Source organism: Ruditapes philippinarum, unplaced genomic scaffold (assembly GCF_026571515.1).
Source record: "Ruditapes philippinarum isolate M1 unplaced genomic scaffold, ASM2657151v2 ctg1801_1_1_1_1, whole genome shotgun sequence".
Lineage (NCBI taxonomy): Eukaryota > Metazoa > Mollusca > Bivalvia > Venerida > Veneridae > Ruditapes > Ruditapes philippinarum.
The window spans coordinates 101,763-116,533 of record NW_026858130.1 but is presented as its reverse complement, the minus strand read 5'-3'; the positions used below and the strand labels follow the sequence as shown (position 1 = coordinate 116,533).

At 31.8% G+C, this 14,771-nt stretch overlaps 1 protein-coding gene across 2 annotated transcripts in view; it reads right to left on the bottom strand.

The window, feature by feature from the left end:
* Positions 1–1,573: 1,573 nt before the first annotated feature.
* Positions 1,574–14,771, bottom strand: part of LOC132752204 (FMRFamide-activated amiloride-sensitive sodium channel-like) — a 38,912-nt gene continuing 25,714 nt past the window's right edge. For both annotated transcript variants that reach the window (XM_060742512.1, XM_060742513.1), the window contains 7 exons: positions 12,136–12,225; positions 11,789–11,915; positions 5,703–5,778; positions 4,405–4,462; positions 3,871–3,971; positions 3,531–3,612; positions 1,574–2,829 (listed from right to left, as the gene is read on the bottom strand). In XM_060742512.1, the coding sequence (XP_060598495.1) occupies positions 2,632–2,829; positions 3,531–3,612; positions 3,871–3,971; positions 4,405–4,462; positions 5,703–5,778; positions 11,789–11,915; positions 12,136–12,225 (732 nt within the window). In that variant the 3' untranslated portion in view covers positions 1,574–2,631. The remainder of the gene's footprint in view (positions 2,830–3,530; positions 3,613–3,870; positions 3,972–4,404; positions 4,463–5,702; positions 5,779–11,788; positions 11,916–12,135; positions 12,226–14,771) is intronic.

The following is a 14,771-nucleotide window of genomic DNA, read 5'->3' as shown; positions in this document are numbered from 1 at the left end:
CCCTATGTATAAAGCCAGTAAAAAAATCTATCAATATTCACTGCTCAAGGCCTCTATGCTTTTGATGCCGTTACAAGTGGTAAATCTATAAAAGAATAGAAAGTAATACCTAAGATAGACAACAAAGAACAAATAATTAGGTAAACATGAGTTACTTCCCCTTAAAATAGAGAAAACCTGAAACCCAAAAGAACACCCTAAACAGGAAATTATGAAATGTTGCAGGCTCAGTTTTATTAAGCCAAGCAAAGTAATGGTAACGTTTTCATAAAAAGTTAGAAGGCCATGTGACAGCAGTAATTGCAAAAAATCGGATAGCTTTCAACATCCGGATATGGTACACTTGTAAAAACAATCATTCTGGATGAACATGGATAAAATCAGTAGGATAATCGTTTACAACAGTTCCATTACCAATCCTAATGACTCATTTGCAGGTGAACGTTCTTCTTGTAGGAAAATTTTGAAAATATATAAATTAATGAAAAAGAATTGTGGACACAACGATATTCGAAATCCCGGGTTTTAGTATTGCCAATAAAGCGAAGGGACAATCTGTTAAACTGGGCCTGCAATTTCGTGAAAATAATATCACAATGCATATGCTTTTTACATAAAGTTATTAAATACAAATATAACAACATATTTGTTTGCTTGATTTTTACGATTCAAAATAAAAACTAATTAACACAACATGACATTAACTGCTAATAATAACAGCTCCTTCCATAGGCCAAAATAAAAAGCATTCCATAAGAGACGACGCCGCTCACCGGCGTCGCCAATAATAGCATCTTAACATTTGCTGCTCAGCCGGTCACTTTACTTTTTGGTCGGAATGCTGACGTCGTCATAAATATACTAAGATTTAAGGCCCTGTCACACGCTGACACGGATATATATAGGGTATATTAAATGAGTGTAGGTCAATACTGAATTTATTGAACGAGTTTAATAAAATTATGTTATGCGAGCCTGTGACGAGCATGATACTATTTTATTCAACGAGTTCAATAAATTAAGTATTGAACCTAAACGAATATAAAATTCATTTTTATCACATACCCACAATAAAGAATGTTTAAATTTTTCATTTACGTGCCTACACTGTAACGCTTAGATTTAGCGCGTCTTTGTTTGTTTAACGCAAATGGCGGTATGTCAAAATATCTACAAGGCCGTGCAATACCGTTTTTCGGAGTCGTCAAATCGGCAAGGGGTATGAGATAAACACTATGTTTGTTTAACGCAAATGACCTCACGTCAAAATATCTACACGGCCGTTCAATACCGTTTTTTCGGAGTCGTCAAATCGGCACGGGTGTGATAAACACTATGTTTAACGCGTATGATGTCACGTCAAAATATATGCACGGTCGTGCAATACCGTTTTTACGGAGTCGCAAAATCGGCACGGGTGTGTGATAATGGTAAAACTCAACGACGAAAAAAATCATATTGATTGAAAAGCAAATTTTCTAGTAAAATGTACAGGAAACTGTTGTCAGTCAGCTTATTATATTGCGAGTTTTTGCTAAAATATTCCACGCGGTTATCCCCGCTGAATTTTTAGCAGTCCGGCAGTGATAGTGACCGCTCAGGGGGTCCTATACTGCTTTGTGGACCGCTGACGTCACACGATCCTTTTGTAATTAGGGCCCATAAAATAAACTATGTTTTGACTTCACAAAAATTAAATATGTTAAGCTTTAAATCCTACATACTATAAGTCGACACATCATAAATATATAGTGTCAGATTTTTTAGGAAAGGACTAGCTTTACTCGACTCCTAATAGGGAAGTCGATGAAAGGCCTAGCTTTACTCGACTCCTTATAAGGAAGTCAGATTCCTATACATAATTTCTTTTTTTTTATTCAAGACATAGTAAGAAGTTTATATATTTCAATAAAGTTCTGCAATAAAAATATTTTTTCTCAAAGATGTGCATAATATATATTTAAATAAAGAATGAACAGAATTTTGTAAGGTAGACTCTCTATTATATAGCTGAATATGTTTAAAAACATATAATATGTACACACGAAACAGTTTAATTAATCACTTTAAAATAACAGATTCTTTTTCTTAGCTGACATTTTTTAGAAATATTTGGACGTGTACCAAAAAATGCCAGTTCTATTCAATAAAGTCATCAATGTAGTAAACAAATATACATCTCTAATAACTTCGAAATCATGATGAAATTTCTGATCTAATTATTTCAAGTCTGTCATTGTGTGTTTAACCACGAGTTATAAGTGAAGAATATTTTCAAATATACATATCCTATATAAAGTGAGTATAAAATCTATACCATGCCAGATTGTACGTATCAAAATTGTTAGATCTACAGCTTATATAATATAATAATAAATTTGCGTATGAGTTAATTCTATTTCTAAAATCATCAACAAAAAACAGAACAAATAACAAAATCCAAATAATAACATGATAAAGATGATTATATCTGGTGCAGATGAACTTACAGTTCACACTGTATATTAATTGTTCTTCCATTTTTTTTACCAATGTTAAGATGATAGTCATAAATATGAAAGAAAATATCTCCTAATATGCTTAGAATATAAATGTATTTACAGCTATTCACAACAAGAATCACGTTATACTTTAAAGAAGTGTCTCGCTATCTCTTTCGCTGTTCTCTGAATTTACATTCTGATTCTTGGATGAATTTACATTCTGATTCTTGGGTTTTATGAACAAGATCAATTCGAGAACCAGTTGCAAAAGTTCCACGAAAGTCAGAGCAGACGCGCCAAGGAATAACCCAATCGTACCTCCTATATCGGATATGAAACGAACGGGCTGCAAATACAAACGTAATTATATAAATCACACTTAGTCACATCTTATTGTTTTGGATTTGATAAAAGAAACATATATTTCAAAAGTTAACGTATATTTTATTTCCACAAACTATTCATTTAAACTATCTTAAGACATATAGTTTTACTAATTTATCTTTATGTTTCATACTACTAACGGCGACTTATTCTACCCACGTGACCAGTGCATACGAAGATCAGTAGGAATATCTATATCTGATCGAGTGAGACTACGAGTAAAAGGAGGATTGGAGCACCACAATATTCCGTATTCCGGTATATACCGTACAAGGCGCTTGAATGATGAAAGGCTAAAATCTTGCCTTTTTACCCAACGGAATGAACTTTAACAGGTTTAATTCATCTTTTCACACCAATTTATGTATGATAATTAATGAAAAATGTAAAAATCGGCGAAAAAAAAACGATATTTGTGTATTTTGTGATCATGATTTCTGCAAGCGCCTAGAGGTACTGCTCCAATCCTGTATTGAGTTAAATCCTATCTGATCACGGTCTGCAGTGTTCTCAGTTTGGTTCGTACATCTTTTTTAAATCTTCCCTAAAAATGATGAATGCTTCTGTCGGTATTGAAAGATGGGCATGTCCATTTGAAATAATTAGCATGACAAGGGTCATGGAAAAAATGATAAAGTTCGCTGTTAAAAATTATACTCATACTTCATAGATTGGTTCCTCCTCGATTAATTCATAATGCAAGTCTTCAAAATAAATCAGAACTCGTAAGAAGTTGCGCCTATATCTGCAAAAGAAGCAAATGAATTTTGTTAATAGATATCAATAATTTTCTTGAATACTGTCTATTTAGTTTGTGTGCAAGAATACGACCCACGTCAGATTTAACTACAATACGTATTCTTAAGCAAATATGAAACATTTCTCACTTGAATATCATTTATTTTAACCTTCGCACGAAATTATTAACACTATTACATCCTATGTATATATTCATATTTACTAAAAAATAAATACACATTTTGTATGCATTGTTAATTCATACTTGTCGAGTTCATGTGAAGCTAATTTCTCCATGCCGGAACAAGGAGCATCCCAGAAGTCTGAATGTGACTTATTGTTACACACCTCTGTTATCAACACTTTCTGCAATATTGTGGACTTATTTATTTCTTCAAGACATTCATAAAGACATGCAAGGTGGTTAAACTATTTTTGATACAATGTTCAAATAAATGATAGAATTGCAAAGAATAAAAAAGTAGTTTTACCCATGAATATGTAAAGAGATAACAATCTTATACATGCCCTAGAGTTGACGTAAATCGATTATTAAATTAAAAAATGAAAGGTACTTATTGTAAAATGATTTTAACAATTACTTGGGCTACTTGCTGGTAGTCCGGTGTTTCATGATCATGTGGTGGTTGATTATATTGAACGCCGCCCTTCCTTAATGATCTTGTTTTTCATATTTTATACCGCATTAACATTGTATGTCTTTAGTTATGTAATTAATCTATGTAGTGAAAGATATAGACATTCATGCAAATAACGTAATTTTAGTGAATATACATACCAGATAGTCATCTGATGGCCAGAAGGTGGAGGATGTTTTCTTCGTGTAAACAGTCTCTCTGAGAAAAAATATTTCATATGTTCATAAATTTTTAGAAATCATAAGCAAATAAGTTACTAATTTTTTTTATTATTTTGTTATAATAAATGAAATGAAAATTTCTGTTATCTTATACAAATATAAATGACTGATCAACGAAATTCGCTTATGATTAAATCTATTGTTCATAACCAAAAACAATAGTTCTGGGCGAATAATTATAAGAAGTACTTTATGCAAAACTTTGCATTTATTTAGTGGATTCCAGAGTAAAGAATTTTCATGAAATCAAGTTCAAAGTAACACATGAGATAACCTCGAGGTAACATATTATCATTAAATGCGTGTCTTTAGATATTTTCAAAGTAACAGGGAGAATTTGGAGAGGAACTATATAAGTTTTTTTTTGTTCTAATGCCTTTCAATTTTATGTAATAATTATATACATATAAAATGTAAAATATGTGAAATATTGAAATAGATTTATTTAAACTAAAGAAACACATTATCAAAAAATTCCTTGTTTCAGATAAGTTCAGGAAAATATATTATAATGAAAAACATTACATTAGATAACTTCAAAATACATATTATTCGGAAAATCCTTGCCTTCTTCAAAGTAACATATTAACACAAAAATCCTTACTTCAGATAATTTATCACAAAAATCCTTACTTCAGATAACTTAAAAAATTACTCATTATCATGAAAAGTTTTGCTTTAAATACATTGAAAGTAACGTATATTACGAAAAGTTTTGCACTACATAACTTCAAATCAACATATAATCATGAAATTCCTTGCTTCGGTTAACTCTAAAATCACAGATTATCATGAAAAACCTTGATTCAGATGATAACTTTTAAATAACATATTATCATGAAGAACCTTGTATCAGATAACTTTGAAGCAATACATGATCACGAAACGTTTTTGCACTAGTTAACATCAAAGAAACATATTATGAAGGAAAACGCTTGCATCAGATAACTTGAAAAGTTTGTATCAGATAACTTTAAAAATTATCATGGAAGCAACTAAAAGTAGGAAACCAAACGAACACAAAACCCCAGCATCAATTAAATTCAAAGGAACATTATCATGAAATGCACTGAGTCATTTAACTTCAAGTAACACACTGTGACGACAAACCGAGCACGCAAAGCAGCACGTTGTCACGAAAACATTGCATCGGATTACTTAAAGAAAAATGATTAAGTCAATAATTATTGTTAAAAGAGGGAAATGTAAATAATTACCGACAAGGTGGATGGCAATCACAACTTATGTCTCCATTATCCAATTCCACGTTGACCTTCAGTATGCATTTTTCAACTGTAATTGTTAGAGAAAAAACAGCATAACAAATGGATGGTACAATTGAAACCGGAAGAGGAAACTTCCGTCGAAAATGCTCATACGATGAAGGCCACTTGTTATCTTAACCTAATCGATGTTCAGACCTTAGGTTTAAACATTTAAATCAACGAACATGATGAAATTAAAATACATGTACAATAAATAGTAATACTGTTAGGTTATTTTATTGCAAAGTTTTCTTTTCGTAAACACCATTATGGTTCAATAAGTATTGCAACTCACAACATCACAAAAAAGAGAGATTTATCCATGCTTCTAGTTTCTTTTAAATTTTACCGTTTACCCAAATTTACAAAAATCTTTCCCTTTTCTTAGTAGTAGATATCACCCCAAAAACGTCCAATATGTAAAAATTAATTTAAATGAGCGCTTAAAAAACCAGGAGTGGATTAAATATTTTACGCAACAAAATGATATTATCTTATTTTTGAATTGATATTTGTCATACCACAGGAGTATGGAATCGGTTCAATATATATAACCCAACATATATATAGTCAAATATACCCGCTTTTGTTTTATACAGTTGAATAGATGAATGTATTTTCTCTATTACTTTTATTGAAAAGCTGACCATTACACTTATTTGAAAAGTTGACCTAACTGCAACATAACGTACATATACTGAACCAAAAAAGAAACTTTCGCAAAGTATGTGCCAGTTGTTCAAGGGTACCACTTAGATGTACACACTTATATACATGTAGTAGCCTGTAAAACTCGTTTTTTTTGCAAAATCGGTCAGCTAATCCCCGTATAAAAGCCCGATATGTTTATTCAACGTAAAAATCGAGTTTGAAAAGGATTGAAAAACTGTTCTAACATATATATATTCAAACTTGGAGAACGTTTCTTTTTTGTTTCAGTATACAATGAAGCAAATCAAGTATGATTGTCAACAACTGTATTTAAATCAAAGCACTGAATGTACTGATGGGGAGGCTATGACAGAATGTTTCAGACTTCTAGTTTCTTTTCTTTTTGCTTAAAATGAGCTGTTATTTCAATTATTACCAAAATAAGAAGATATGCACATTGCGCTATTTATCCTTACTGTTGTGTTCAACCATTCATATACATGTGTATATGGTTAATATGGTTGACTATTCATTTTACTAATATTCTAGAACATTCATTGAGGTCTACATTCGGACTGTTAATCATGCAAATTTTGAAAAACCTAAACTGTCAATAATAAATGACATACCAGCAAGTATGACGACTGTTCATTATAAGATAACAATAACATTTTACAACTGACGGTTCCTCATCAAAATATTCTAGGACTGTTCATCATAAAACTTTATGTCATTTTAATATTATTGAATGATAATAACAACTGCAAGTTATGCAACATTTTTATTGGACATAAAAATTATACACATTTACATGTACCATAATTGAGATCAATAAGATACTGAGTATTAATATTCATGCTCTACGGACAGAAAGTTGTCCTCTCCAGAAGCAAATCTCGAATAAAATCACGTTTCAGAAAATTATTCCCATTTCATTACTGACAGCGTCGGATAATATGAAAGCTAAATAGTTGTTGAAAAAATACATATCTGCAAAGCTTATTCAAAATTGAATCAACCTAAGTGAAAATTGATCAGGAAGTTATATCTTCTTTTTTTACCGCCAACACTCAACCAACTTATGGTAGTTAATCGATAGATTTTAAACCTCACTAGCTTGAAATATATACTGCGGAAAATCTGTTGTTAACAGGGTTTGCGGTTATTACGTAGAGTTTTCCTTGTCGACCATTTCCCGCAAATAGATGAGAACATCGAAGCGTCAGTGCTATGAATGGTGTTATAAATGGCATGTTTTGGAAGTTTTTGTTGAAACTTCTCCAAATCCCTCCAGAGGCGTGCATGTCGCGGAGAAGGCAAACGGAAGGTCATGGTCAAATCATCATAAGTACCAGAGGTGATTGGTTGGCCTGTCGTGACTTACTCTGGAGTTTTGGCGCTAATAAATGCTGTTTTTGTTGTCGTCAGTCAGAGAGTTGATGCCTTGACAGTATTGTCGTCTCCTTTACCACCAACGAACGAAGAATGGGCTACCAGGAAGATTCTGCTTGAAAAAGACGTCCCCGATGCTATAATCTCGGACATATGGTTATTCCGGCGCCGAGTATAAATAAACTTAAAACACACACACTTTTGTTGAAAACAACAACACATTTTCTGTAGTAATTTTTCAAGTGTTGTAAAATGAATACGAAATTCCTCTTATGCCGCCGATTATTTTTAGAACACAAACATATAAGTTCTTTTTTTTATTTTTCAAATAAACATTAATCACTTCAGCGCGCGCAAATATCATTTTCAAATTAAAGTTTCGTAAGATATGTTAATGACTTACCGATGCTCGACTGTAAGTAATTCGTATATATATGCGTTTTTTTTTTCTTTTTTCTTTTTTCTTTTTTAAAGCTTCTTATTCTTTAATATTTTTTATGTATCTCATAATCTGTATTGAAAATTTGAATTTTATTACACATGGACTATCAAATTATGATGCGTTGCCCTAGAATTGAATAAACTTTCTAATTACACAATACGGGGTCATTCATTTGATTGAAGACTGATCTTTGCGTCTTTCTCTGAAATAATTATTTCCTTGTTAAAACATATTTGACCACATATTTCTGTCATTTAACTGTTCACTTTACTTCCGATTTTTGTTGTACGGAAACACATGTTTCTATTTTTGTTTTCTAATCAATTCGAATCTATAATCAGTTTAATGGGATCACCACCGGTACTACTACATGTACTAGGTACTTTGGTCATGTTTTTTACCCCAAATATTTGAATGTTTCTATTGGGATTAAAATGAGCGCAGTTAACTAAACAACTGGTTGTATAAATCCCTGACCTGTCTAATTCTAATTATGAGATGTAGTGGGTATATTAAGACTTTCACTACAAAATATTCCTAAACAAAAGAACACATGTTTAAATTTATTCCTATACAAATTAAAGATCAGAGTAGGGATCTGTCAATTTTGCCAGACATATTTTTAAAAGATACTTTTATGTTAAATGTTTGATTAATGAATAATGTAAGATGAAAATAATAAGTATTCCTTTTTTATTTGCTAATGTAAAATCTTGTGCTGTGAAATTTTTTCGGAGGGGTCCTTACGGGTTTTGTAGTTAATACGTTTTTTTCGGCGATAATGGTTCAAGAATATAATGTTTTCAAACTATATGTTCATCACCATCAGTGATTTTTTAGTTAATGTATGCAAAAATATTTACTAACAGCTATATGATATAGCTGTTTATGAGCGTTTTTCGCGTACAACCTCCTAGGGTGTACTAATAAGTTAGTTTTCCTTTGTTATCACGCAAGCATGATCCATGTCTCTGATGTAAGCGACAGTTTCGATTATTTGTCTTTAAAAAAATATTAAGGACTACTAATGGTTAAAACAACAAAATGAACATGCATGATAATACGGTGTTGCAACGTTTGTTCTAGTTAATGACCCGTATAAACAGTTTGGTCGCTGCGTAGTAATTTGAAAATTGTTATCAAAAATAATAAGAATATTGCCACCAAATTAAAGCATTTACTTATAAATTTTCATTTATGTTTTTTGTTAAAAGAATATTGATAAAGTTATTATAAAGAAGGGTTTTCATACCAGAACTATTTATTACCAACGTACGTATGCCTAAACCTGATTACCGCGGCAGTATGACGTCACGGAGTAGTGATTTTGAAAAAAAATAAACAAATATTTCAGAGAATTATTATCTTTACAAATTGCAGATATGTAATTGAAGAATGAAAATATTTTCATATTGTAAATGTCTGTGATGAGTGATGAGTCAGCTTAGAAAAAATCAAGGTACTATTTTTTTACCTGATTACCGCGGCAGTAAGATTTGACGAACGGTATTACATTGGGGAGGCATAGCCTCCCCAAAAAGGAAAACGGGCAATAAAAAGGCAAGAAATAAAATCATACCCTGACTGACGCTTCGCTACCTTTCTCTAGGGAAGCGTATGCAGTGATATGATTTTAAGGAGCTTGGAAATCGAAAAAACAGTACGCTTGAAGATAAAATTCGTGAAATGAGCAAAGAAATAATCGACAGATAACACTTGTGGTTCTGTTACATGCGTAATAGGCGGAGAAAAGCCGTTTCATTCGTTGTGTAAACTACTGATAAATAAGAGGATACATTTTACTTTTTTATTTGGATAATTATCCACAAAGTCCTGCGGTCATACAAGCTTCTTTCACTTCACGACACGCTGTCTGATATTAATGTTTTACACGATTAATATTTGACTTACACATTAATATTGGACACCTACCTGCACTGTATTAAAAATACAGTACGGTCAGAACAAAGGAATGACCTCAAAGTAGTAACTTAATTGGATGTAATCTACACGAACTGGAAAATGTCTGACACTATAGACCTTTTTACGACGCGGTCCGTTGCTATGAAAAATCGACCGGAATTAGAATTTTCTCGCGCATGCGCAATCTGCGTAGGGCAAGAAATCCTTCGCCCTACATAGAAATATAGTAAAAGTTCATAGACAAATCCGAGTTAGTTCAAGGTAAACGGTGGAAAATTATATAAAATAGCTTTCAACAAATATAGAAAAGATGACTTTATAGCTTTGTGGCGAAGAATGCCATAAAAAGGCATGGAAAAGATACTTGTTTAAGAATTAACGATCACAGACTGCATGACACTGAGATCATAGTCAACTTATTTGCTGTTGAAATAGTTCATTTAAAAACAAAAGAAATTATATAACATGAAATGGAGATTAATTATCATTCAGAAAAAAATCAGAACAGGTGATAATGCATTTTTAGTGTCAATATACCTGATTTTATCCTTTATCCGATTTGCCTGTGATACAAACAGAAAAATTTAAGTCACATAAAAAGTTTTTAAATAATTGATTTTTTTTTCAAAATATTGAGATGTTAAGATGGGTTGTTTGGAAAAGATATCACAGACATTTTACCCGCTTCTTCGTAAAACATGTTATTTTTAATAATGCACGTGACACAATTTTTCTCTTCTCAAAATCCATAAACATTGATCGGTATATTTAAAAGTTACTAAAATTACCATTTTAATATGCGTAACTGAATAACTATATCATGATATTTAAACGTCCCGGTTCAATGAACAAACGATCGCGTGCCATTCTTTTTGACACTTACCGCCTGACCAATCATGTTATTTAAAGGAAGTGTACAATACAAATTGTATAATATTATGTAATACAGGGGTAATAAAATTTTATCTTTAACACCCTGCTGTTTTAATTTAAATTACTGATGGAAAAGTCGTCTAATGATACCTTGAACAAAGATATGTGTGTGCCCGTTTTGACCATTGAATTATTACTCCCACACATTTTCGTAGATTTCTTAAAAAAATAAATTCACGTTTTCTGTACTTACCGCCTTAAGTCATCCCAAAATTGATATTTTTTGGGTGACATAACATGAAACAGCATCTATTAAAGCTTTAAAGTATGATAAACTGTAGACATCGTTATTGCTTTCTGCCCTACGCAGAATGCGCATGCGCGAAATGCAACATTCGTTGCTATGGAAAATCGTATTGTAAAAAGGTTTATTACATTTGCATGGTCTTCAGAAACGTTTTAAGCGAAAACAAATTAAGCCACCGACCTCATGTTTCGAAACATTTGCCCTTGAACAGTTTGTTTCTATGATTTTTGTTGTCATTTTCCATTGATTTTTGTTTATCATTTTCTCCTCTGTCACAATACAACATGTAATTGAATTTGTATACATTTGTATTATCTTTATTCAGTTTAAGTACGAATACCGACAATTGTACATGAATAGGCAATATTTATGTGTGTCGCAAAACCAATAAAAATCTAAGCGAAGTGAACTTTTCAAACTTGTTTTTGTCAACTGTTTTGTTTAGACTACCTGCTTCCTCTGTTGTGTTGCAGACCGGAAGTGACGTTTTGTTCAGAGGAACTTCATCCGGGGCCTCAGCTGGGAGGCAATTACAAGTTTCAATAATTTCCAAAATACGACAAAACTCGTAGCATGCCTTAGAAAATATAAAAAAAATATACATTTAAGTACATTGTAATTAATTACAATAATAAATGAATAATTACATTAAATATTTTTAGTCCATTTAGAATCATATATAGGAATATATATATCCAGGTCAAACCGAAAACTTACAAACAGGATATGCAATAGATTGGTAAGTCCAACGTTTGTTACATTGACATGTAGCATAGTTGCTCAGAAGAAAAACATACCGAAATGCTGTATTTCTTTTGATATTTTCTTGCAAACTCACGGCCATCACTGCAATTACCATAAGGTTCAGGAAGTCTCAAAATTCGAACCTAATTAAAATGAAGGCGCAGGATACAATAGCAATTTAGAAAAATGATCTTCCCTCTGAAGCAATGAAAAAACAACAATATAATTTGAAAATTAATAAAAGAAAAAAGGTTTCTGTTCTGCGTATGTATTTTCTATTATAGTAATAATAAATACACGAAATATATCGTATATCAAAGATATAAATTTATTGGCTCCACATATATATATACACACAGCTAAAATACTGATGAGATAAATGCAAAACTAAGAAAACTTTACTTCGAACACTATACGACAAAATAAGGCATGTGATGCAAGTTAAACATTGAAATAATTTCAAGTGTACGTATGACATTCATCTGATGTTGAAGAAATCTGATTGCAAACTTTGCATAAAGTACTAAAAAGTTCAAGGTAACGAATGTCCAAAAGGGAAAAAATGCGAGTGTTAAATTGAATAAATGTCTTAGCGCATATGGTTGCCCAGATATTGTATTATTAATCGCATTAACATATTTCTAGGATAGTGTTTTATTTTATCAAGTTGATTCGTGAGAATGACGACCTGACTTGTATATTGAAGGCGATTATTGTGTTATGACGTTATGTTTTAATACAATAACGCAATAATTACATTTTGCTTTTGATATTCGGTATACCTGAGCCAATTACACATATTACTGTGAAATTAGCAATTAAGATATGACTGAATCAAATTTAAGGAGGTTATGCAGATTTGTAAACACCCAAGCAACGCTGTTTAGCACATAAAAATACCTGAATCGTATCCAATAAGTACCTTCTTCCCTATAGTATTATATGACACTAGTGTTTAGGCAATTGTCTAAGGGCAACTGAATGTCAAATCAAAACTGTTTATTTTCTTATTTAAGGTGATTCTGCTTTGTCAGCCATGCTTGTTTTCACTAAAGTCTGTCCAAAGTGAAAGTAGGCCAAAATTCATAGAACAACAAAGCTCTTATGTAAAATGATGAACCATTTTAAAGTACACTTCCAGGTTTATATTTTAAGGACAATTATAAACAAAAATAAAAATGATAACAATAAGAATATTTACCTTGAATGTGCTACATTTCTGAAGACCAAAAACATTCTGTTGCAAAGTTTTATGCACATTTCATGAATGGCAAAATCCTTTTTAAAGTCTGTTTTAGTGCCAACAAAAGCTATTTTTTGCAGCAAATACAAAAATCTTTCAAAACTTAACTCCAAATAAATAAGTATCTCATGTCCTTCTAAGCACATGGCCTCCATTATTTTTTTGTAAACAAGTAGTGCAAGAAAAGAATCATCTTTTATAGCCTGATGAACTACAATTAAAATGAAAACAAAATCAAACTTTAAAATATAACCTTTTTATGTGTAACAGTGAAGTGTGTCTGTTTGTCATGTACACAAGAAATAGGTAAATGATGTTTATTTTCATGGTACTATTTTTTTTACACATGTCATGTTGGCCATGTTTTTTCATAGTCAGATAAACTACTTTCCTAACATTTATGTTTTTTTAAAGTTTTTGTATTTTCTGCAAAAAAAAAAGCTTTTGTTGGCACTAAAATAGACTTTAAACTGGATTTTGCCATTCATGAAATGTGCATAAAACTTTGCAACGGAATGTTTTTGGTCTTCAAAAATTTAGCCCATTCAAGGTAAATTTTCTTATTGTTATCATTTTTATTTTTGTTTAAAATAGTCTTTAAAACATAGAACTGGAAGTGTACTTGCAAATGGCTCATCATATAACAGTGTGAGCTTTGTTGTTATATGAATTTTTGCCTACTTTCACTTTGGACAGACTTTAGTGGAAACAGACATGGCTGACAAAGCGGAATCACCTTAAGTCGACTTCAAAGCAATAGTCATGTCGTCTTTATCACGAATGATCTTGAAAAATTATATTCATTCCAGAAAACATTTGTGGTGCTGGTAAAAGTAAAATATAGCCGTATGCGATAGCCGTATGCGCTTATTCATTTCTTTAAATTTGATTTACTATAACATATTTTGGTTTTTTTTATGTCAGAATAATCATACAGTTTCACTGTAGATAGTTTTTTTACAACGAGTCAGCGATACACTGAAGTGTATCAGATTTCAATGTACAGTTTCATTTATAAACCTGTTGCTTGGAGTATAAAATATATCTACATGTAAAGGTCAAATCGTTTAAGCTAGCAAATATGCGAGGTTTTAAGAGATAGAGACACGCTGATAGTGTGTAGCGTCGAAAAATTTCGGGGGAGCATATAGTCGTCGGATTGTCCGTCCGTCCGTCAGTCCGCACTCACAGAACAGTAATTATGTGGCTAGAGGGACAATAGGTAACTGTTCTTTCTCTTTGATGTCATTCATTCCGTAATGCTTTTATGTGGCTATTTTCTTTTGTGTGGCTAAAAAGAACAATAGAGTGACCAATAGAATAGCCACATTATTACTCTCCTGTTAGAACATCCGTCCGTCCGTCCGTCCGTACGTACGTCCCGAATTCGTGTCCGGCCCATAACTTTGTTATTTGAAGTCCGATTTTAAAAATATTTCACAGAAA